At 42.3% G+C, this 23,471-nt stretch overlaps 1 protein-coding gene across 4 annotated transcripts in view; it reads left to right on the top strand.

Annotated features, from left to right (window-relative positions):
- The window catches only part of SELL (selectin L), a 982,371-nt gene that overhangs the window by 449,605 nt on the left and 509,295 nt on the right, over positions 1 to 23,471 (top strand). For all 4 annotated transcript variants that reach the window (XM_044300881.1, XM_044300880.1, XM_044300879.1 and 1 more), the window contains exon 5: positions 2,471 to 2,656. In XM_044300881.1, the coding sequence (XP_044156816.1) occupies positions 2,471 to 2,656 (186 nt within the window). The remainder of the gene's footprint in view (positions 1 to 2,470; positions 2,657 to 23,471) is intronic.

Raw genomic sequence — 23,471 nt, 5'->3', positions numbered from 1 at the left:
CCACTATAGTATAGTATATCTTCCATATACTTTTATCAGTTAGCTATAATAGCCTGCCTACGTTCAATGTGCTGCCTGCACTGTTCATATTGCGTCCTGTTCTGATGAATGGCAGGAAAATCTAAGGCATATTGGTACACCATAGAATTTTTCCAGGGTGCTGATGGCCACACAGAGAGCTCTGAGTGCCGCCTCTGGCACCCGTGCCATAGGTTCGCCTCCACTGTCCTAGGTGATGTAACACTGGGAGAGTCACTTGTAGAGAAGGATTTGGGTGTCCTTGCGGATGGTAGATTAAATTGCAGCATACAATGTTAATCAGCTGCTTCTACGAGGCATGTACTCGCGGGGCAGAGATGTAATACTACCACTTTACAAAGCGTTGGTTTGGCCTCATCTGGAATATGCAGTTCAGTCCTGGGCACCAGTCCATTGAAAGGACGCACTACAGCTGGAAAAAGTAAAGGGGAGAGCAACTAAAATGATAAGGGGCATGGAGGGTCTTAGTTATTAAGAAAGATTAAAAGAATTGAATTTATTTAGTCTTGAGAAGAGACGTCTAAGGGGGGGGGACATGATTAACATATATATATATATATATATATATATATATATATAGGCCATACAAAAAATACGGTTAAAAACTGTTCCATGTAAAATACGCTCAAAAGACAAGGGGGTCCTGCCTCCGATTGGCGAGGAAAAAGTTCAGTCTCCGGAAGTGTCAAAGCTCCTTTACTGTAAGAACTGTGAAGCTGTGGAATAGATTTCCTTAGGACGTGGTCCCAGCAGGAACAGTGGACACTTTAAAAAAGGGTTTAGATTAATTCTTTAAAGTAAACAACATTAATGCTTATGAAAATGTGTAGAAATCAGAGTCTCGATTCCTTCTGGGATTTGCATCCCCACCTATCCATTGGTTGAACTTGAAGGACTTATGTCTTTTTTCAACCATATTAACTATGTAACTATGTAACTTAACATTGCATAAACTCTTTGGCAATAATTAATCCTGACCCTCACACTGATTTTGGATTGCACATTGCAGTATTGCAAGTATTACAAGTTAAACAGATTTATTTTCAACATATTTCATCTCTAGAAATTGCATTGCCAAAAACCATCTAGCAAAACCCAAACAGATTTGGCAAACTACTGCTACGTGCAAACCAAGCCTTGGAATGGAAAATCGTGCTCAACATATACTTTACCAATTGGCATGCAAAATGTGGAATTAAACTGGGGAACATAGAGGAAACTCTGTAGGCTTCATGGAGCTGGAAAGAAAGCGTTAGATATATCTAGTAGTGATGAGCGGGAGGTGATATTTCGCGAATATTCAATTGATTATTCGTCTTACATTCATTTATATCGAAATATTCATCATTATTCTATTTATTGCGAATAATATGCAATTTAATTATTTGTGTATTGCGATTTTCTTTTAACAGTATAAGGCAACTTTCCTATTGGCTGGCTATGGCTTTGGCTAATATGTGTATTTTACGAATATTCGCCATATTGCTATATAGTTTTGTTTTAGAATATTAGAAATATTTTTAAAAAATGAAGTTATAGCAATATAGCGAATATTCGTAAAATACACATATAGAATGCAATTTAGCTAATATTGTGCTATAATCTTTTTTTATAGTCTAATTTTTGTCTCTTCTGGAGTTCAGATTTGGAAAAAAATTTACACTATAAAAAAAATATACTATAGCACTATATTAGCTAAATTGCAGTCTATATGTGTATTTCACGAATATTTGCTATATTGCTATAACTTCGTGTTTTAGAATATGCCGAATATTCTGAAAAACAAAGTTATAGCAATATGGCGAATATATTTGTTATTTAGAATATTTGTCTTTTTTTTTTTAAACTGTTATTCGCATACTCCTCCCTGACAAGCGTCCCCGTCACCATGGGAACGCCTGTGGGTTAGAATATACCATTGGATCTGAGTTTTCACGAGCTCAGGGAAAATTCAGATCCGATGGTATTTTCAAACTCACAGGCGTTTCCATGGTGACGGGGACGCTTGTCGGGAGGAGTATGGGAATAACTGTACAGATTGGAAAATAATGTGAATATTCTAAATAACAAATATATTCCCTTTATTGCTATATATTCGTTTTTTAGAATATTCATCATTTGATTTCCCATATGAAAACATGATTCCTTCCTGCTTAAGTTGCTTGTGGGCCAATGACTCATTGACCCACAAGAAAGAAACAAGAAGGAATCATGTTTTCAGATGCAAAAAAAAATATGAATATTTAATATAGCGAATATATAGCACTATATTTGAAATATTAGCAAATTAGCAAAGTTGTGATATTTGCGATTAATATTCGCTATTCGAATATATGCGCTCAACAGTAAACAGTAAAGTGTGCCAAATATGTAATACAATGAGAGAGAAAATATTTATTGACCAGTACATATCTGTTTTATCTTGTTGTAGTTGTACAATGCCTACATTTATCAGCTCTGTCTCAGGGTTACATCAATTGCTCTCATCCATGGGGAAACTTCAGCTATCAATCTTCATGCCATTATAGATGTTTTCATGGATTTTTTCTTAACGGAACGGACAACAACCAATGTCTCCCTTCTGGAATTTGGAGTAGTGCAGAACCAAATTGCACAGGTATAGAATATTTGACTCACTGTTTTAGCAATACATTTTACTATACATTATCAGTCTGTGTTATTTAAATGCTATGCTTTCTTAACACCTTAAGGACCTTGCCATTTTTTGGAAACTTGACATGTGTCACTTTATGTGGTAATAACTTCAGAATGCTTTCAAGCGATTCTGGGATTGTTTTCTCGCAACATATTGTACTTCACTACAGATACATCATAAAAGAGTTATTATTTTACATTTCCAATATGTCCAATTTCCTGTTTGCATCATTTAGTAAATTTAAAAGTTTCTTTTTTAGGATCTTATTAGGCTTAGAATTTAAGAAACAAATTTCCAAAACCCACTTTTTTAAGGACCACTTCAATTTTAAAGTCACTTTGTGGGGCTTACATAGTGGAAACCACCCCAAAATGACCCCATTGTAGAAACTACACTCCTCAAGTTATTCAAAACTGATTTTACAAACTTTGTTAACCCTTTAGGTGTTCCACAAGAATTAAAGGAAAATTTTCAATTTCACTTTTTGGGCAGATTTTCCATTTTAATTAATTTTTTCCTGTAACACATCAAGGGTTAATAGCCAAATATAACTCAATATTTATTACCCCGATTCCTCAGTTTACAGAAACACCCCACATATTGTTGTAAACTGCTGTATGGGCACATGGCAGGGCGGAGAATCAAAGGAGCGTCATATGGATTTGATTGGAATTATTTTGGAGTACATACCACTTTTTATTGTTTGGTATTACACTTCTTGTGGTGAATCGGGACAAAAAAATTATTTTAATGGCACAGTTTTTATTAGTTTTTTTTACAGTTTTCACCTGACAGAGTAAATCATGTGATATTTTTATACAGCAGGTTGTTATGGATGCATCAATACCTAATTTGTCAATTTTTTTATTTATTTTAGTTTTAAACAATAAAAGCATTTTTGAAAGAAAAAAAACAATCATGTTCTTATGTCTCCAATTTATTAAAGTAATTTATTTTTATTTTTTGGGTGATTGTCTTAGGTAGGGTCTAAATTTTTGCGAGATGAGATGATGTTTTAATTGGTACAAGTTTATCGTACCTTATTTTTTTTTTTTTTTTTTTTTACAGTGTTCACCAGACAGGTTAGCTCATGTGATATTTTTATAGAGTAGGTTGTTTCGGATGCAGCGATACCTAATATGTCTTCTTTTTTTATATATATTTTGGTTTTAAACAAAAACATTTTTAAAACCAAATTATGTTTTAGTGTCTCCATTTTCTGAAAGCCATATCTTTTTTTTTTGGACGATTGTCTTAATTAGGGTCAAATTTTTTGCGGGATGACAATTTGATTGGTGTTATTTTTGGGTACCTATGACTTTTGGATCACTTGGTATTACACTTTTTGTAATGAAAGTTTGCAAAAATGGCTTTTTAGCACAGTTTTTAAAAAAAAATTATGGTGTTTACCAGATGGGTTAGGTGATATGGTATTTTTATAGAGCAGGTTGTTACGGATGCAGCAATACCTAATATGTCTGTTTTGTTAATTATATTTTGGTTTTAAACATTAAAAGCATTTATGAAACAAAAAATTATAATTATGTCTCCATTTTCTGAAAGCCATATCTTTTTTATTTCTTAGAAGATTGTCTTAGTTAGGGTCTCGATTTTTGCAGGACAAGAAGACGGTTGGTATTATTTTTGCGTACATATGACTTTTTGATCACTTGGTATTACACTTTTTGTGATGAAAGGTGACAAAAAATTGCTTATTTTAGCACAGTTTTTATGAATAATTTTTTACGGTGTTGACCAGACAGGGTTGATTGTGTGATATTTTTATAGAGCAGGTTTTTATGCATTCAGTGAAGCCTAATATGTCTGTTATGTCTCTTTTTATGGGAAAGGGGCTTTTTTTATTGAAACTTTGTTATTTATTATTTTTATTTTTATAATAATAATAGCAAAACTTCCACAGAAACAAAGTTCTCAAACAGGAGAATATAAAATATTTCAATTAATTCAAACCTTTAGACCACCCTTAACCCACCCTATTTGCGAGGTGTCTCTTGGGATTTGGGACTTGTCTTGCAGAGGAGCAGAATTTAAGGAGTCCTAAAATTGCACCTATGGGTCCTAGTCCTTCCAGGTTGACCATATACTCTTCCATTTTTCCCCAATTGCTCTTTGTTTGTATAGGGTTTTTTCATACACCTTAACTTTTTTCACCAATCTCATCCACGCAAGTTTGGGGAGTTTGTGAAAATCACACTATTGCAATTTGGAGACGAGCCAAAAACAATTTTCTAGTAAGAAGTACCCTAGTATGCTTAGTGCAGTTCATTATGGAGGTATCATTTAATATGCAAAGTTGTGGAGACATTGGGATCCGTATCCTTAATTTCTGTAGTATGTATTCAGAAATTTTATTCCAATAAACACCTATCTCTGAACAAGACCAAAACATATACCGAAAATAGGCTTCAGGTAAATCACATGCTAGACAAGAATTTTCCTTCAAGCCACATTTATTCAACCAAATCGGCCTAATATTTGTTTTGTGTATAATATTAAATTGAACTACTACTTGAGTAAAGTAATGAGATGCAAACCTTAAGTTGCCAAATATATTTTCCTAGTCTAGTGTAGCGCTCTTCTCAGGGGTCTTTAAGTATGATTACCATTTCTGAATCTATTGTGTATTAAGGTGTGAAGATCTCCTCTAAAATAGAAGAGTACATGCAGTTAAATATCTCCCCTGCAATTACTAAAATAAGAGCAGCCAAGGGTTCAATGTATATATCAAATAAGAGTGGGGAAAGAGAGCATCCCTGACGCATACCCCTGGACAGTGTAAAAATTGAGGTAAGACTACTGTTAATATCTTGTCTTGCCACAGGGGAATCCTATAAAAGCCGAATCATATCAATAAACCATTTTCCAAAGCCCAGCCTTGCCATAGTTTTCTCCAAAAAGTCCCATTTCACCCTGTCGAAGGCCTTCATTGCATCCAGTGACAAGATGGAACGAGACCCCTCGCCCACTACCTGCATATTAGCAAAAAGTCTATGAAGATTATGATGAGTACCCTTGTTTGGAATAAAGCCGTTTTGATCAGGGTGGATAATTTTGGCTATGACTCTAGAAAGTCTTGTAGAGAGCACTTTTGCTATTAGTTTTATATCAGTATTTAGGAGGGATATTGGTCTGTAGGACTCCATCTCTAAGGGATCTTTTCCTTTTTTAGGGATTAGTATAATAACAGCTTCTGTCATTGATTCAGGAAGTTTACCGTCCCTACAAGATTCAAAGAAGACTTGAAGTAAGCGTGGCAAGATAAGTTCCCCATATTTCCTATACAGCTCTACCATCTAAACCTTTAGGGGAATTCCTTAAACTTACCCTAAGGGCCTCTTCTAGCTCCTGGAGAGATCTCTCTCTCTCTCAAGGGCTTCCCTTTGTTCCTCCGAGATCATAGGGAGACTAATAGAGTCCAATTATGCGTCGGTTCTTTCTCTCGCAATGGTGTTATCACTTTGATAGAGCTCTGAAAAAAAACTTCAGAAAATTTATCTTTATCTGATCTGGCTTGTCAATAATTACACCCCGTGGTATCTGAATCCTCTATATTTATTTTTTGGGGTCCTGGTTAGATATTACACTTGCTAATAATTTGCCTGGTCTCACTACTTCGGAGAAGTATTTTTGCCCCCTAAAAAAGAGGGCATGTTGAGCCTTATTAAGTAAAAAATCTGAATAGGACTGGTTCATTTTTTCCATAGCGCTTCTATTTTCCTATGTTTTATTCTTGGGAAACTCATTGGCATATTGTAAACTTGCTTCTTTCAAGATCTATTCTCTTTCCCCATATCTCTAACTTACATTGTGGATATTTTTTTTATTGTTAAAAACACTTTTATTTTACTTTTATTATCTTTTATTTCTGTCCCACTATGGGACTTCAACATTACAGGGTCTGATTATTACTGACTGACTTCACCCTGTGCTCACATGTAAAATAAATAGAGGGCAGACTGCAATACTAATGGTCAGTACCCAGAAAAGGCTCCTATCTTCTACAATATATCAGAGGTTAGCAACCCATCAATTATGATTGATGAGTTCGTCACCAACAGGTGAATGCTGAGTAGATAGCAGCTGCTTCAATCAGCATAATTAGAATAGAGCCAAATGGCGTGCCTGGCTGCACATGTTCATGCTACGTTCACCCAGCGGAGCCAATAAGCACAAAATCCTGTCACCATTGGCTGCCAGGGAATGTTTTAGCCACATGCAGCCACAGCTCCATCTGGCCATACCCTTATGGAGCTTGGAGAGCGAGGCGGCTTTTCCCTTTCTACCTTAGTGTCAGTACATCAGTATGCGTCATTGGGCTCCATAGAATATATTAAATAGATTCTACACAATAAATCTATTCACTTGATTCTGTAAAGCTGTACTAGTGGGCATCTTTGAGTTGTAGGGGATGCAGGAGTGAGGAGGTCTAGCACAGAATGAAAAGAAGGTATAGTGGTACCAAGTAATGCTTTCATCATGGAACTACAGTAGGACAATGGTTTTAATTTGCCTGAATATGCTGAGCCCTGTAATGTAGGTCATAGGAGATATGACCACACAAGCTGGAGAGTAAAATATAAAGCACCCCAGGGAAGTGGTCACAGACAGCCTAGAGTCAGAGAGGTGTACCAACCATACTGTAGATCAGGGATCAGCAACCTCCGGCACTCCAGCTGTGGTGAAACTATGACTCCCAGCATGCTTCATTCACTTCTCTGGGAGTTCTGAGAATGGAGGTGTGCATGCTGGGAGTTGTAGTTTCAACACAGCTGGAGTGCCAAAGGTTGCTGATCCCTGCTGTAGATAATAAGAATACAAAGCAGAAACCCCAGAAAGGAGTTTTCAAGGATTATTAACCCCATAGGGACACAGCCTTATTTCACCTTAAGGACCAGGCCATTTTTTGCAAATCTGACCACTGTCACTTTAAGTGCACATAACTTTAAAATGCTTTGACTTATCCAGGCCGTTCTGAGATTGTTTTTTCATCACATATTGTACTTCATGACAGTGGTAAAATGAAGTCAAAAAAATTATTTTTTTTGCACAAAATAATACCTAATTTACCCCAAAATTGCAAAAATTAGCAAATTTCAAAGTTTCAGTTTCTCTACTTCTGTAATACATAGTAATACCCCCAAAAATTGTGATGACTTTACATTCCCCATATGTCTACTTCATGTTTGTAGCATTTTGGGAATGATATTTTATTTTTTGGGGATGTTACAAGGCTTAGAAGTTTAGAAGCAAATTTTGAAATTTTTCAGAAATCTTCAAAATCCCACTTTTTATGGACCAGTTCAGGTTTGAAGTCATATTGTGAGGCTTAGATAATAGAAACCTCCCAAAAATGACCCCATCTAAGAAACTACACCCCTCAAGGTATTCAAAACTGATTTTACATACGTCGTTAACCCTTTAGGTGTTGCACAAGAGTTATTGGCAAATGGGGAAGAAATTTGAGAATTTCATTTTTTTGTCTAATTTTCCATTTTAACCCATTTTTTCCACTAACAAAGCAAGGGTTAACAGCCAAACAAGACTGTATCTTTATTGCCCTGACTCTGCCGTTTACAGAAACACCCAATATGTGGCCGTAAACTACTGTACGGCCACACAGCGGGGCGTAGAGTGAAAGGTGCGCCGTATGGTTTTTGGAAGGCTGATTTTTATGGACTGGTTTATTTACACCATGTCCCATTTGAAGCCCCCTGATGCACCCCTGGAGTAGAAACTCCCTAAAAGTGACCCCATCTAAGAAAGTACACCCCTCAAGGTATTCAAAACTGATTTTACATACGTCGTTAACCCTTTAGGCGTTGCGCAAGAGTTATTGACAAATGGGGATGAAATTTGAGAATTAGATTTTTTTGTCTAATTTTCCATTTTAACCCATTTTTTACACTAACAAAGCAAGGGTTAACAGCCAAACAAGACTGTATCTTTATTGCCCTGACTCTGCCGTTTACAGAAACACCCAATATGTGGCCGTAAACTACTGTACGGCCACACAGCGGGGCGTAGAGTGAAAGGTGCGCCGTTTGGTTTTTGGAGGGCTGATTTTTATGGACCGGTTTATTTACACCGTGTCCTGTTTCAACCCCCCTGATGCACCCCTGGAGTAGAAACTCCCTAAAAGTGACCCCATCTAAGAAAGTACACCCCTCAAGGTATTCAAAACTGATTTTATATACGTCGTTAACCCTTTAGGTGTTGCGCAAGAGTTATTGACAAATGGGGATGAAATTTGAGAATTAGATTTTTTTGTCTAATTTTCCATTTTAACCCATTTTTTCCACTAACAAAGCAAGGGTTAACAGCTAAACAAGACTGTATCTTTATTGCCCTGACTCTGCCGTTTACAGAAACACCCAATATGTGGCCGTAAACTACTGTACGGCCACACAGCGGGGCGTAGAGTGAAAGGTGCGCCGTATGGTTTTTGGAGGGCTGATTTTTATGGACCGGTTTATTTACACCGTGTCCTGTTTCAACCCCCCTGATGCACCCCTAGAGCAGAAACTCCCTAAAAGTGACCCCATCTAAGAAAGTACACCCCTCAAGGTATTCAAAACTGATTTTATATACGTCGTTAACCCTTTAGGTGTTGCGCAAGAGTTATTGACAAATGGGGATGAAATTTGAGAATTAGATTTTTTTGTCTAATTTTCCATTTTAACCCATTTTTTCCACTAACAAAGCAAGGGTTAACAGCCAAACAAGACTGTATCTTTATTGCCCTGACTCTGCCGTTTACAGAAACACCCAATATGTGGCCGTAAACTACTGTACGGCCACACAGCAGGGCGTAGAGGGAAAGGTGCGCCGTTTGGTTTTTGGAGGGCTGATTTTTATGGACCGGTTTATTTACACCGTGTCCTGTTTCAACCTCCCTGATGCACCCCTGGAGTAGAAACTCCCTAAAAGTGACCCCATTTTGGAAACTATGGGATAAGGTGGCATTATTTGGGGGACTATTTTTAGGGTACATATGATTTTTGGTTGCTCTATATTACATTTTTGTGAGGCAAGGTTACCAAAAATTGAGATTCTGAAATTTCATCTCCATTTTCCATTAACTGTTGAGGAACACCTAAAGGGTTAATAAAGTTTGTATAATCAGTTTTGAATACCTTGAGGGGTGTAGTTTTATAGATGGGGTCACTTTTAGGGAGTTTTTACTCTAGGGGGGCATCAGGGGGGCTTCAAAAGGGACATGGTGTCAATAAAAAAGGCCATCAAAATCGGCCTTCCAGAAACCATGTCGGTCCTTTCCTTTTGCGGCCTCCCTTTTACTGATACAGCAGTTTACGACCACAAATATGGCATTTCTGTAAACTGCAGTATCAGGGTAATAAATATGAACTTTTGTTTGGTTGTTAACCCTTGTTTTGTTACTGAAAAAAACGGATTGAAATGAAAAAGTGCCAAAAATTGAGTTTTTGGCACCGTTTTCATATTTTTTTTTAACCGTGTTAATCTGGGGGGTTGGGTCATGGGATATTTTTATAGAGGAGATTCTTACGGACGCGGCGATACCTAATAAGTAATAATAAATTATTTAGGTTTTTGACTATATTATCCTTTTTGATACCCAAACATTTTTTTGGTATCTCTAAAGTCTAGGTGTCATTTTTTTTATTTATTTTTTATCTGATTATCTTATGTGGGGGCTCATTTTTTGCGGGACAAGCGGACGGTTTTTCTGGCACTATTTTGGGGGCTATATGACTTTTTGATCGCTTGCTATAAAATTTTTTGTTATGTTTGGTGACAAAAAAAAATCTTTTTTTGCACTTTTTTTTTTTTTTTTTGGACCGTGCTAATCTGGGGGGGTTGGATCATGGGGTATTTTTATAGAGGAGATTATTACCGACGCGGCGATACCTAATATGTCTACTTTTAATAAATTATAGTTTTTTTGGGTGTCTCAAGTCTGAGAACCATTTTTTTTTTATCCCATGTCAGTCCTAAATTGGGATATAAATTTAGTACTCCATGGAAGTGTGATACTCCCTGAAGCAACCAATAATGCAGAGGCCCGGATGATCGGGGCACGTGTCACATTGAGTTGTGGTGTCCTTCCGTATCCCCCTCCTGTGACACACTCTGCACCTTTTTTGGGTTCGTCCCTTCTTTCCAGTATGGGGGACCACAAGTGGAAAGTGTTGGCCAGGGACGATCCGGGCGCCTACAGTTCCCGAGGTACTCCGGCCTGCTCTTTCCCGGTCCGAAAAGATCAGGGCCTTGAGGACTGCCTCATAGAACTGGAGGAATGTCCCTGTGCTGCCAGCGCTTCGGGATAGTACAAAAGAGCTGTACATGGCAACCTGCACCAAGTAGACCGCAACTTTTTTGTACCATGCCCGGGTTTTGCGCATGGCGTTATATGGCTTGAGGACTTGATCAGAGAGATCAACTCCTCCCATATACCGATTGTAGGCGACGATACAATCGGGCTTGAGGACCGTTGCCGCGGTACCTCGCACAGGGACAGGGGTGATGCCGTTACCATGAATTGTGGACAGCATAAGGACATCCCTCTTGTCCTTATACCTGACCAGCAACAGGTTTCCAGTGGTAAGGGCACGGGTCTCACCCCTGGGGATAGGTACCTGGAAGGGGAGGGCAGGGAGGCCGCGTTGATTTTTCCGCACGGTCCCACAAGCGAACGTGGATCTGGCGGCAAGGGACTGGAACAAGGGGATACTGGTATAAAAGTTATCCACGTAAAGGTGGTAACCCTTATCCAGCAGTGGGAACATAAGGTCCCACACAAGTTTCCCGGTAACACCCAGAGTGGGGGGACATTCTGGGGGTTGAATCCGGGAATCTCGCCCCTCGTATATACAAAATTTGTAAGTGTACCCTGAGGTACTCTCACAAATTTTGTATAGCTTCACGCCATACCTCGCTCGCTTGGTGGGCACATACTGGCGGAAACTGAGTCTCCCCTTGAACGCAATGAGAGACTCATCAACCGCGACCTCTCTTCCAGGTACATAGGCCTCCATGAATTTGGCCCCAAAGTGATCGATGACCGGCCGTATCAAGTGGCAGCACCCCTGGGGGGTCTAGGGTCACACAGCTGTGCTGTGGACCCCAGACACCCTAACTAGGGTGATGCAATGAAAAGTAAAAAAACTAACTTTCCCTTTTTTTCCCTGCCTAACCCAAACATTCCCTAGCTGTCCCTATGTACCTGATGGGGGGTGCTGGTGGCAGAGATCGGGTCCTGGGGGCACAGATCGGGTGCAGGCAGCGGCAGCAGACACGTGCAGGCAGCTCCTCTCTCCTCCGGATCCAGAACACAAAAGGAGGAGGAGAGGAGCGCCTGCCTCTTTTGAATCTGCCGCCGGACCGCCCACTGACCAATCAGAAAGCGATCCTGAGTGGTGATGTCACCATCACCACTCAGGATCGCTGAATGGTGATTGGTGGAGTGAAATCACACCACCATCACCATCCTGTTCCGGGTTATCGGGTCTTCAGAGACCCGAATAACCCGGAAACGCAGAAAACCGCAGGTCTGAATTGACCTGCGGTTTTCTGCGATCGCCGACATGGGGGGGTCACAGGACCCCCCGGCGCATTTGCCCCAGGTGCCTGCTCAATGATTTGAGCAGGCACCGGGTTCCGATCACCGCCCGCCGAGCGGCGGTGATCGGAACCATTCATGACGTACCGGTACGTCATGTGTCCTTAAGTACCAGGACATCATGACGTACCGGTACGTCATGTGTCCTTAAGAGGTTAAACTCAAGACCCCATCTGATCAGCTGTTCGAGAAGGCACCAGCACTCGCAGTAGCACTGTGTAGGCCATGTGCCAATTCTTGTTCATCAGTCACATGGCATAGGCACAGTTCAGCCCCATTAAAGAGAATGGTACTAAGCTGCAATACCCCAAAAAACTGCTATACAAAAACTATGGTGCTGTGCTTGGGGAGTAAACAGAAGGCTGCTGTGCTACTGTGAGTGCTGGTGCCCTCTCAAATAGCTGATCAGTGGGGATTGGACCCCCACCGATGAGATACTTATGACTAGCGATGAGTGAAGTTTAAAAAAATTCCATTTGGTTGCTTTGCATAATTTTTCCCAATTTCTTTTTAATGCAAATTAATTTGCCACAAAATGTGTTAAATCAGGTCTATCCTGGTCTGCTGTGCAGTGCAGCAACATGCATAGCTAGTCCTTTCTGGTAGATAAATAGTTACTGTGCGTCTGAATAACAGGCAGGTCACATGTATGGCAGTGCACATTATTGTACAGGCCACAAACATTTCTTGCTAACCCCTAGCTAGACAAAAAAAAAAAAAGCATACAGAATGCATCAGTAAAGCAAAAAAAATAAAATAAAAGTTATATGAGAACCCCTGCAGGTGTCCCAATGACACTTTATTGGAACAAAATAAGGACATGGAGGCAGAGCCAATTAATTAGCTGAGAAAAAAAGATTCCTTTAATCCATGTTATGGCACTGAAAACACATGCATTTGAATGACTGTGTGACACTGAATTTTAAATATCTGACCAAATAACAGAAGTGTGAATGCAGGCTTACATGTCAATGGTAGCATCAGGTCTAATTTATTGGTGTGCAGTGGCCCAAAATTCAAGGAGTGGCCGCATGACAGTGGGGAGGATGTCAGCAGTAAGGCTGTGTACACATCCATGTTTATTTTTCCATTCTTCTGCTCCGTGAGAAGAACAGCCCAAAAAAAGTGGATCCTTTAGTTTGAGCATCCGCCTTCACACAGTCAGTATTTAGTCAGCATTTGATCAGTATTGGCAAAGCAAAAACAGGAATGGGTACAAAACAGAGATAACATGTGATTTAGAAAAATTGTTGTAACGGTCACACACACACAGGGGGAAGGATAGTGACCACTGCGCTCCACCCTCACCCCTGGCCCTGCCTACTTGCCTCACGAGTCCTGATGACAGGGGACAACTGGACAACAGTCCTTTACTTAGGATATGTGCAGGGAAGACAGACAAGACAAAATACGGAACGTGACCGGACCGGGTCAGAACCAAGAGAGCTACGCAGTACAAAGGGTTAAGCAAAGAATGGTCAGGAGAAGCCGGGATCAAATACCAGGAGAGTAGAGAAGTACCAGAGGAGTCTGCAAATAGTAGTCGGTGGGAGCCAAAGCCACAATACCAGGACGGATGCGCAGTACAGGAGGAGCAGGCAAAGGATCGTCAGGGAACAGGATCAGGTGAGTATTCAGTAGTCCAACAAATAGCCAGGAACCTAGAAATTAACAGGCAACCTGTGGCCAGCAGGCTGCCTGTATTTATAGTGGGGAGTGAGGGTCATGTGACGTGGCCAGCGTCACATGACCGACAGAGAGACCAGTCAAGCACCGAGTGATCAGCTCGGCGCTCAAGGCAGACCTAGGAGCAGGGAGCCTCCCAGCTAGCAAAGCCACCCTGGGAACAAGGTCAAACACAGATCCTCGCTCCCGAAGCTAAGCAGCAGGTCTGCGGCTGATGGGAGACCGAGTGCGCCTTTGGCACCCTGTTACAATTGTATTATCCAGCTCACCCGTATCGATCCTGTAGGTAGGTGCACTGAACAGACCCAAGCAAGTCCCAATGAATATCAGTGTGCAGAAAGAAAAGGATCCAGCACCGGTTGTGAAAGTTTTTTCGGTCCAGGTCTTTATTTCACCAAATACAAAATATACGCGTTTCGAACACTTCTGTTCTTAATCATAATTATAACTATGATTAAGAACAGAAGTGTTTCGAAACGCGTAAGTCGGGGAAGAGTGGGAGAAGGTGCCACTGTATTTGTACATTTTTGTTTTTGGACCGAAAAAACTTTCACAATTGGTGCTGGATCCTTTTCTTTATGCACAGGAATATAACATGTGATGGTAATATTTGCATGTCTTCTGTGTTTTGAACCCACTCCTGGTTTTGGCTTCCAAATCATGATCAAATCCTGATGCAAAATACTGACTGTGTGATAGATGTTTTCTGGACCCATTTTTATTTCTTATTTTTCACTTCCTCTGACAGATGAGAAGAACAGAAAAATAAACAGTGATGTCAACGCGGCTAAAGAGGGCCAACTAGTGGCCCCGTAACAGACTAGTGAAGGTGGCAACAGCATGAAGAGTCAAAATAGTGGCCTCGTAACAGAGTGGTGAGGGGGGCAACAGCATAAAGAATCACAATGGTGGCCCGGGAACGGACTGGTGAGGGTGGAAACAGTATGAAGAGTTACAATGGTGACCATGTAACAGAGTGGTGAGGGTGGCAACAGCTTGAAGAGTCACGATAGTGACCCCGTAACAGAGTGGTTAGGGTGGCAACAGCATGAAGAGTCACCATAGTGGCAAAGGAACAGAGTGGAGATGTGGGATGACAGCAGTGGCAGTAACAACACAAGATAGTGGCGGATCAGGCGGGTGATAATGCAACACGCCAGACCTGCAGGGTATAGCGACAGTGAGGTCACGGTACAGGCAATCGAGGGTTACTCACTTTCTGGAGGACCCTGGGCAGGCATGTAGCAGTGATTGAGAGGCAGACACTAATTCCTCTGGGGCACACTCTGGGTGTAGAGACCTGGCCTGATGTTGGGTGAGGTGCCCTGGTTGTTGCAGGTGTTTAGAGTGCCTGAGGCAAGGTCCCTTTAAGGTTCGTGACGCCAGTGCCTGTAACGGTGGCACATCGGTTTCCAGTAGCAATAAGTGAGGTACACAGATGGTATAGTGAACCAAACGTTGCTTTACTTAAACAGTCCAACTTTATACATCAAGGTGGTAATGCAGTTCCTTATATCAAGTACTTCACAAACAGGCCTCAATACAAATACTGGCAGGTATAATTCGGTGCAAGATACTCAGAGGATAAATCCACAATACACTCAGAATCAGGTTGTACCTTTCCTCAGAAATAGTGTACACTGTTCTTTTAGAACTCCTGTCTGGTTTTTGCCCCAAGGCCCGGATGCCTAAATGCTGGCTTAAATCCTTGGTAAAATATATCTTCCTCCCGTATGGATTCTTGCTTTACTTTTATAGTTCCTCTGCCCATTAGCTTACTTATCTGAGTTGATGACATTGTCTCTGCTTGACTTGAGGGTAACTGCAGGTTTTCTCCCAGGAGGTGCTGTCCTACTACTGGGGTATCTCAACTGAGCTATCCTTAGCCTCAGGAGCTTCAGGCTGACGAGGTAACTCCTCTAGTCCCCTGGAATACACTCGGTCTCCAATCAGGCTGTACTTCATCTAGCCTCTTGGTGCAGCTAGAAACCAGGACTATCCAGCTGCATGTCAGGAGGAGGCTCTCAGCATATCTTGGGCTGGTGCCTTCTCACTTCTGTCTCCACAGACTCCTGACTATGACCTCCCCACTCCCTGTCTGGGCCTGGACATTTATACTAGGGGCTCCCTATCTCCCTCTAGTGTCTGGGAGGCTAAATTGCACCCCACTAGGCCTGCAAAGCATATAACAGGGAAAACCATTGCATGTAAAACACACAGTCAATTACATTAAATGCATAGATCAATACAATATCACTGTCCCTTATGAGTAGAAGTAACACGCTACCCAATTGACCCTTGTGTAGTGCCCACCCCTACCTAGTGGGACACTACAATAATGAACGGGTGACAGCATCAGAATAGTGGCAGCAGCACATGGGTAGAAGTAACTGGCCATTTGTGACAATTTTCTGGTGTGGCTGCACACTACAGTCAGATCATTACTGCCAGAATGATCTAGTCTATTGTCTCAGGCACCGGTGTGTGGAAATCCTGGTTGATCCATGTCAATATTTTGTGTTCAAAGGCGAGTCCTCATTGGGTAACTATGCCACCCGCCACACCTCCTATGATTCCACATTACTGGCCGGGCAGGAAAGCTTTTACAGGGCAAACTTGGCCAGTTGTGGCCACAATTCAAGTTTGGCTGCCCAGTAGTCCAGGGGATCTTGGATCTGAGGTGACAGGGTGCAGTCCAAGTATGCCACCACCTGCTGGTTCAGGTTCTGTTCCATGTCCTGCTGCTGGGTGGTTTCTTCAGTAGGCAGGTGAAGAAAAGTGTTCATCAGAGATTCAAGGTTTAAGTTGCTGATGATGAAGCTGGTGCTGCTCTTTGCAGCTCAAGGAGGGCGTGTTTTGCACAATAAAAGCGGCTGAAGTGCATACACAGTTTTCTTGACTTTTTCAAGATGTCCTGCAGCTGGGAGGAAGACTCAGGAACTGGGTGATAACCAGATTGAAGATGTGCACGATGCAAAGCACATGGGTTAGCACTCCCTGATATAGAATGTCCTTTCCATTATCTGTGATCATGGTTCCTATCTCCACTTGGCAAGGAGACAGCTAGGATTCGATTTCTTGGTTGATGATGCAGAGCAGTTCCTCCTGTGACTCGGTTTGCCCAGGCTGACCAGGTGGAGAACCACATGACAACACCGTGCTTAGCATAGGTGTTATGCTGGAGGACCACTCTGAATGTACCTACAGTGGAGGCTGTGGACAAGGTGGAGGATGAGGAGGCAGAGGAGGACATTGGTGCAGAAATCTGATTATTGCAATGCGGAGGTGGCATTGCCATGACCTGGCTAAGTTGCTGGTGTGCCTGGGTCGGAACCACATTTACCTAGTGGTCTGTAAAGAACATATTTTGTCCTTTACCACATTTACAACTCAACACACAACACAACTCAACACATCAGCGCTGGCATAAACTGTACCAGACACCTTCTGCTCAACATACGTGTCCAGGGCTGGTACAGCTTTATTAGAGAATCAATGACCTGGGACTCTCCACCTTGGCTCGGCACAAGCCATCAGTTCTCTGAAATGGGCAGAGTCATCCAAATGGAAAGGGAGGGACTGTAGTACCAGCAACTTGGCCAAGTGAATGTTCAGCTTCTGCGCTGTTGGATGAGTGCACGCATACTGTTGTCTCTTTGCAATCACCTGGGTGATCGATTGCCGGCGAAACACGTGACAAGGAAAAGGAGGAACATCAGGACCAATAGATGAAGGGAAGGAATGATGGCTTCCTTCTGCTGAGGTTGAGGAGCCCTGACTGCTGGAGACGGCATGCAGGCCACTGGGCGATGCATCAGGCTGTACCACTACATTAGTGCCACAGTTTTCTCATGCCACTTTATGGTGATGCTCCATGTGTTGGTGCAGGGACATGGCACTAACATTAGCACCCTAACCGCGCTTCACCTTCAGCCCACATATCCTGCATTCCGCCACTCTAACGTCCTCCAGCGATTTGTTAAAAAATTTCTACACTGCCGAGTATGACATTTTACCCCAACACTCAATGGTGCCTACCGCTGCCTTTATGAACCCGTGCACTACTAGTTGTTTCCTGACAGGTAGGCTCCTGAAAGGCAGGCAGATGGTCTACCCCTTGCGCTTTTGGCTACAGATCTACTGCTGCTTCCACCTTGCTGGCTCATCGGCACTCTGCAACCCTGCTGCTGTCTCACGGGCCTAAGTGTGGTGTCAGAGGAACCCACCAATTTCTAGTTGTGTGTATCTGTTACCTGAGTCAACCGTTCCAGTAGAGCTAGATTGTTGGTCAAAACCGCTGGATGACAGTGGCAGCTGTGACCTGTTGCTGTGGCTGCTTCTACCACCATCCTTTTTTCTGCTGCTACCTGTGCGGGCTACAACAACATTTTTGCCACTGCCCATTCCTTTTGTGGGCCCAGGAAACTGTCTGTTGGCCATGGTGTACAGTAGCTGAATCGATAATGTAACTGATGAAGTATGAATGGCACAGCAGATAGACTAGAAAAACGTTCCTATATATTACACCTCCTGTTCACAATGAGTCTTATGCACTGTACACCTAGGTATAACTGAACAGATTAATTATTAATGGTGGAGCAGATTAACCACTTCAGCCCCGCTAGGTGAAACCCCCTTCATGACCAGGCCACTTTTTACACTTCGGCACTACACTACTTTCACCGTTTATCGCTCGGTCATGCAACTTACCACCCAAATGAATTTTACCTCCTTTTCTTCTCACTAATGGAGCTTTCATTTGGTGGTATTTTATTGCTGCTGACATTTTTACTTTTTTTGTTATTAATCAAAATGTAACGATTTTTTTTGCAAAAAAATGACATTTTTCACTTTCAGCTGTGAAATTTAGCAAAAAAAACGACATCCATATATAAATTTTTCGCTAAATTTATAGTTCTACATGTCTTTGATAAAAAAGAAATGTTTGGGCAAAAAAAAAATGGTTTGGGTAAAAGTTATAGCATTTACAAACTATGGTACAAAAATGTGAATTTCCGCTTTTTGAAACGGCTCTGATTTTCTGAGCACCTGTCATGTTTCCTGAGGTTCTACAATGCCCAAACAGTAGAAAAACCCCACAAATGACCCCATTTCGGAAAGTAGACACCCTAAGGTATTCGCTGATGGGCATAGTGAGTTCATAAACTTTTTATTTTTTGTCACAAGTTAGCGGAAAATGATGATGATTTTTTATTTTTTTTTTTTTTCTTACAAAGTCTCATATTCCACTAACTTGCGACAAAAAATAAAAAATTCTAGGAACTCACCATGCCCCTCACAGAATACCTTGGGGTGTCTTCTTTCCAAAATGGGGTCACTTGTGGGGTAGTTATACTGCCCTGGCAATTTAGGGGCCCAAATGTGTGAGAAGAACTTTGCAATCAAAATGTGTAAGAAATGACCGGTGAAATCCGAAAGGTGCACTTTGGAATATGCGCCCCTTTGCCCACCTTGGCAGCAAAAAAGTGTCACACATGTGGTATCGCCGTACTCAGGAGAAGTTGAGGAATGTGTTTTGGGGTGTCATTTTACATATACCCATGCTGGGTGAGAGAAATATCTTGGCAAAAGACAACTTTTCCCATTTTTTTATACAAAGTTGGCATTTGACCAAGATATTTTTCTCACCCAGCATGGGTATATGTAAAATGACACCCCAAAACACATTGCCCAACCTCTCCTGAGTACGGTGATACCAGATGTGTCACACTTTTTTGCAGCCAAGGTGGGCAAAGGGGCACATATTCCAAAGTGCACCTTTCGGATTTTGCAGGGCATTTTTTACACATTTTGATTGCAAAGTTCTTCTCACACATTTGGGCCCCTAAATTGCCAGGGCAGTATAACTACGCCACAGGTGACCCCATTTTGGAAAGAAGACACCCTAAGGTATTCCGTGAGGGGCACTGCGAGTTCCTAGAATTTTTTATTTTTTGTCACAAGTTAGCGGAAAATGATGATTTTTTTTTTTTCTCTTTTTTCCTTACAAAGTCTCATATTCCACTAACTTGCGACAAAAAATACAAAATTCTAGGAACTCGCCATGCCCCTCACGGAATACCATGGGGTGTCTTCTTTCCAAAATGGGGTCACTTGTGGCGTAGTTATACTGCCCTGGCAATTTAGGGGCCCAAATGTGTGAGAAGTACTTTGCAATCAAAATGTGTAAAAAATGACCGGTGAAATCCGAAAGGTGCACTTTGGAATATGTGCCCCTTTGCCCACCTTGGCATCAAAAAAGTGTCACACATCTGGTATCGCCGTACTCAGGAGAAGTTGGGGAATGTGTTTTGGGCTGTCATTTTACATATACCCATGCTGGGTGAGAGAAATATCTTGGCAAAAGACAACTTTTCCAATTTTTTTATACAAAGTTGGCATTTGACCAAGATATTTTTCTCACCCAGCATGGGTATATGTAAAATGACACCCCAAAACACATTGCCCAACTTCTCCTGAGTACGGCGATACCAGATGTGTCACACTTTTTTGCTGCCAAGGTGGGCAAAGGGGCACATATTCCAAAGTGCACCTTTCGGATTTTGCAGGGCATTTTTTACACATTTTGATTGCAAAGTACTTCTCACACATTTGGGCCCCTAAATTGCCAGGGCAGTATAACTACGCCACAAGTGACCCCATTTTGGAAAGAAGACACCCCAAGGTATTCCGTGAGGGGCATGGCGAGTTCCTAGAATTTTTTATTTTTTGTCGCAAGTTAGTGGAATATGAGACTTTGTAAGGAAAAAAGAAAAAAAAAAGAAAAATCATCATTTTCCGCTAAATTGTGACAAAAAATAAAAAATTCTAGGAACTCGCCGTGCCCCCCACGGAATACCTTGGGGTGTCTTCTTTCCAAAATGGGGTCACTTGTGGCGTAGTTATACTGCCCTGGCAATTTAGGGGCCCAAATGTGTAAGAAGTACCTTGAAATCAAAATGTGTAAAAAATGGCCTGCGAAATCTGAAAGGTGCCCCTTTGCCCACCTTGGCTGCAAAAAAGTGTCACACATCTGGTATCGCCGTACTCAGGAGAAGTTGGGGAATGTGTTTTGGGGGGTCATTTTACATATACCCATGCTGGGTGAGAGAAATATCTTGGCAAAAGACAACTTTTCCCATTTTTTTTATACAAAGTTGGCATTTGACCAAGATATTTCTCTCACCAAGCATGGGTATATGTAAAATGACACCCCAAAACACATTCCCCAACTTCTCCTGAGTACGGCGATACCAGATGTGTGACACTTTTTTGCAGCCTAGATGCGCAAAGGGGCCCAAATTCCTTTTAGGAGGGCATTTTTAGACATTTGGATCCCAGACTTCTTCTCACACTTTCGGGCCCCTAAAAAGCCAGGGCAGTATAAATACCCCACATGTGACCCCACTTTGGAAAGAAGACACCCCGAGGTATTCAATGAGGGGCCTGGCGAGTTCCTAGAATTTTTTTTTTTTTGCATAAGTTAGCGGATATTGATTTTTTTTGTTTTTTTTCTCACAAAGTCTCACTTTCCGCTAACTTAGGACAAAAATTTCAATCTTTCATGGACTCAATATGCCCCTCACGGAATACCTTGGGGTGTCTTCTTTCCGAAATGGGGTCACATGTGGGGTATTTATACTGCCCTGGCTTTTTAGGGGCCCTAAAGCGTGAGAAGAAGTCTGGAATATAAATGTCTAAAAATGTTTACGCATTTGGATTCCGTGAGGGGTATGGTGCGTCCATGTGAGATTTTATTTTTTGACACAAGTTAGTGGAATATGAGAATTTGTAAGAAAAAACGAAAACAAAAACAAACAAAAAATTTCCGCTAACTTGTGCCAAAAAAAATGGCTGAATGGAGCCTTACCAGGGGGGGAGTGATCAATGACAGGGGGGTGATCACCCATATAGACTCCCTGATCACCCCCCTGTCATTGATCACCCCCCCTGTAAGGCTCCATTCAGACATCCGCATGATTTTTTACGGATCCATGGATACATGGATCGGATCCACAGAACGCATGCGGACGTCTGAATGGAGCCTTACAGGGGGGTTATCAATGACAGGGGGTGATCAGGGTAATCACCCCCCTGTCACTGATCACCCCCCCTGTAAGGCTCCATTCAGACGTCCGCATGATTTTTACGGATCCATGGATACATGGATCGGATCCACAGAACGCATGCGGACGTCTGAATGGAGCCTTACAGGGGGGTTATCAATGACAGGGGGTGATCAGGGTAATCAGGGTGATCACCCCCCTGTCACTGATCACCCCCCCTGTAAGGCTCCATTCAGACATCCGCATGATTTTTTACGGATACATGGATACATGGATCGGATCCACAAAACGCATGCGGACGTCTGAATGGAGCCTTACAGGGGGGTTATCAATGACAGGGGGTGATCAGGGTAATCACCCCCCTGTCACTGATCACCCCCCCTGTAAGGCTCCATTCAGACGTCCGCATGATTTTTACGGATCCATGGATACATGGATCGGATCCACAGAACGCATGCAGACGTCTGAATGGAGCCTTACAGGGGAGTTATCAATGACAGGGGGTGATCAGGGTAATCAGGGTGATCACCCCCCTGTCACTGATCACCCCCCTGTAAGGCTCCATTCAGACATCCGCATGATTTTTTACGGATCCATGGATACATGGATCGGATCCACAAAACGCATGCGGACGTCTGAATGGAGCCTTACAGGGGGGTTATCAATGACAGGGGGTGATCAGGGTAATCAGGGTGATCACCCCCCTGTCACTGATCACCCCCCTGTAAGGCTCCATTCAGACATCCGCATGATTTTTTACGGATCCATGGATACATGGATCGGATCCACAGAACGCATGCGGACGTCTGAATGGAGCCTTACAGGGGGGTTATCAATGACAGGGGGTGATCAGGGTAATCAGGGTGATCACCCCCCTGTCACTGATCACCCCCCCTGTAAGGCTCCATTCAGACGTCCGCATGATTTTTACGGATCCATGGATACATGGATCGGATCCGTAAAAATCATGCGGACGTCTGAATGGAGCCTGACAGGGGGGTGATCAATGACAGGGGGTGATCAGGGAGTGTATATGGGTGATCACCCCCCTGTAAGGCTCCATTCAGACGTCCGCATGATTTTTACGGATCCATGGATACATGGATCGGATCCGTAAAAATCATGCGGACGTCTGAATGGAGCCTGACAGGGCGGTGATCAATGACAGGGGGTGATCAGGGAGTGTATATGGGTGATCACCCGCCTGTCATTGATCACCCCCCTGTAAGGCTCCATTCAGACGTCCGCATGATTTTTACGGATCCATGGATACATGGATCGGATCCGTAAAAATCATGCGGACGTCTGAACGGAGCCTGACAGGGGGGTGATCAATGACAGGGGGGTGATCAATGACAGGGCGGTGATCAATGACAGGGGGGTGATCAGGGAGTTTATATGGGGT

Source organism: Bufo gargarizans, chromosome 7 (assembly GCF_014858855.1).
Source record: "Bufo gargarizans isolate SCDJY-AF-19 chromosome 7, ASM1485885v1, whole genome shotgun sequence".
In the NCBI taxonomy this organism is placed as follows: Eukaryota; Metazoa; Chordata; class Amphibia; order Anura; family Bufonidae; genus Bufo; species Bufo gargarizans.
This window is presented reverse-complemented; position numbering and strand designations above follow the sequence as displayed.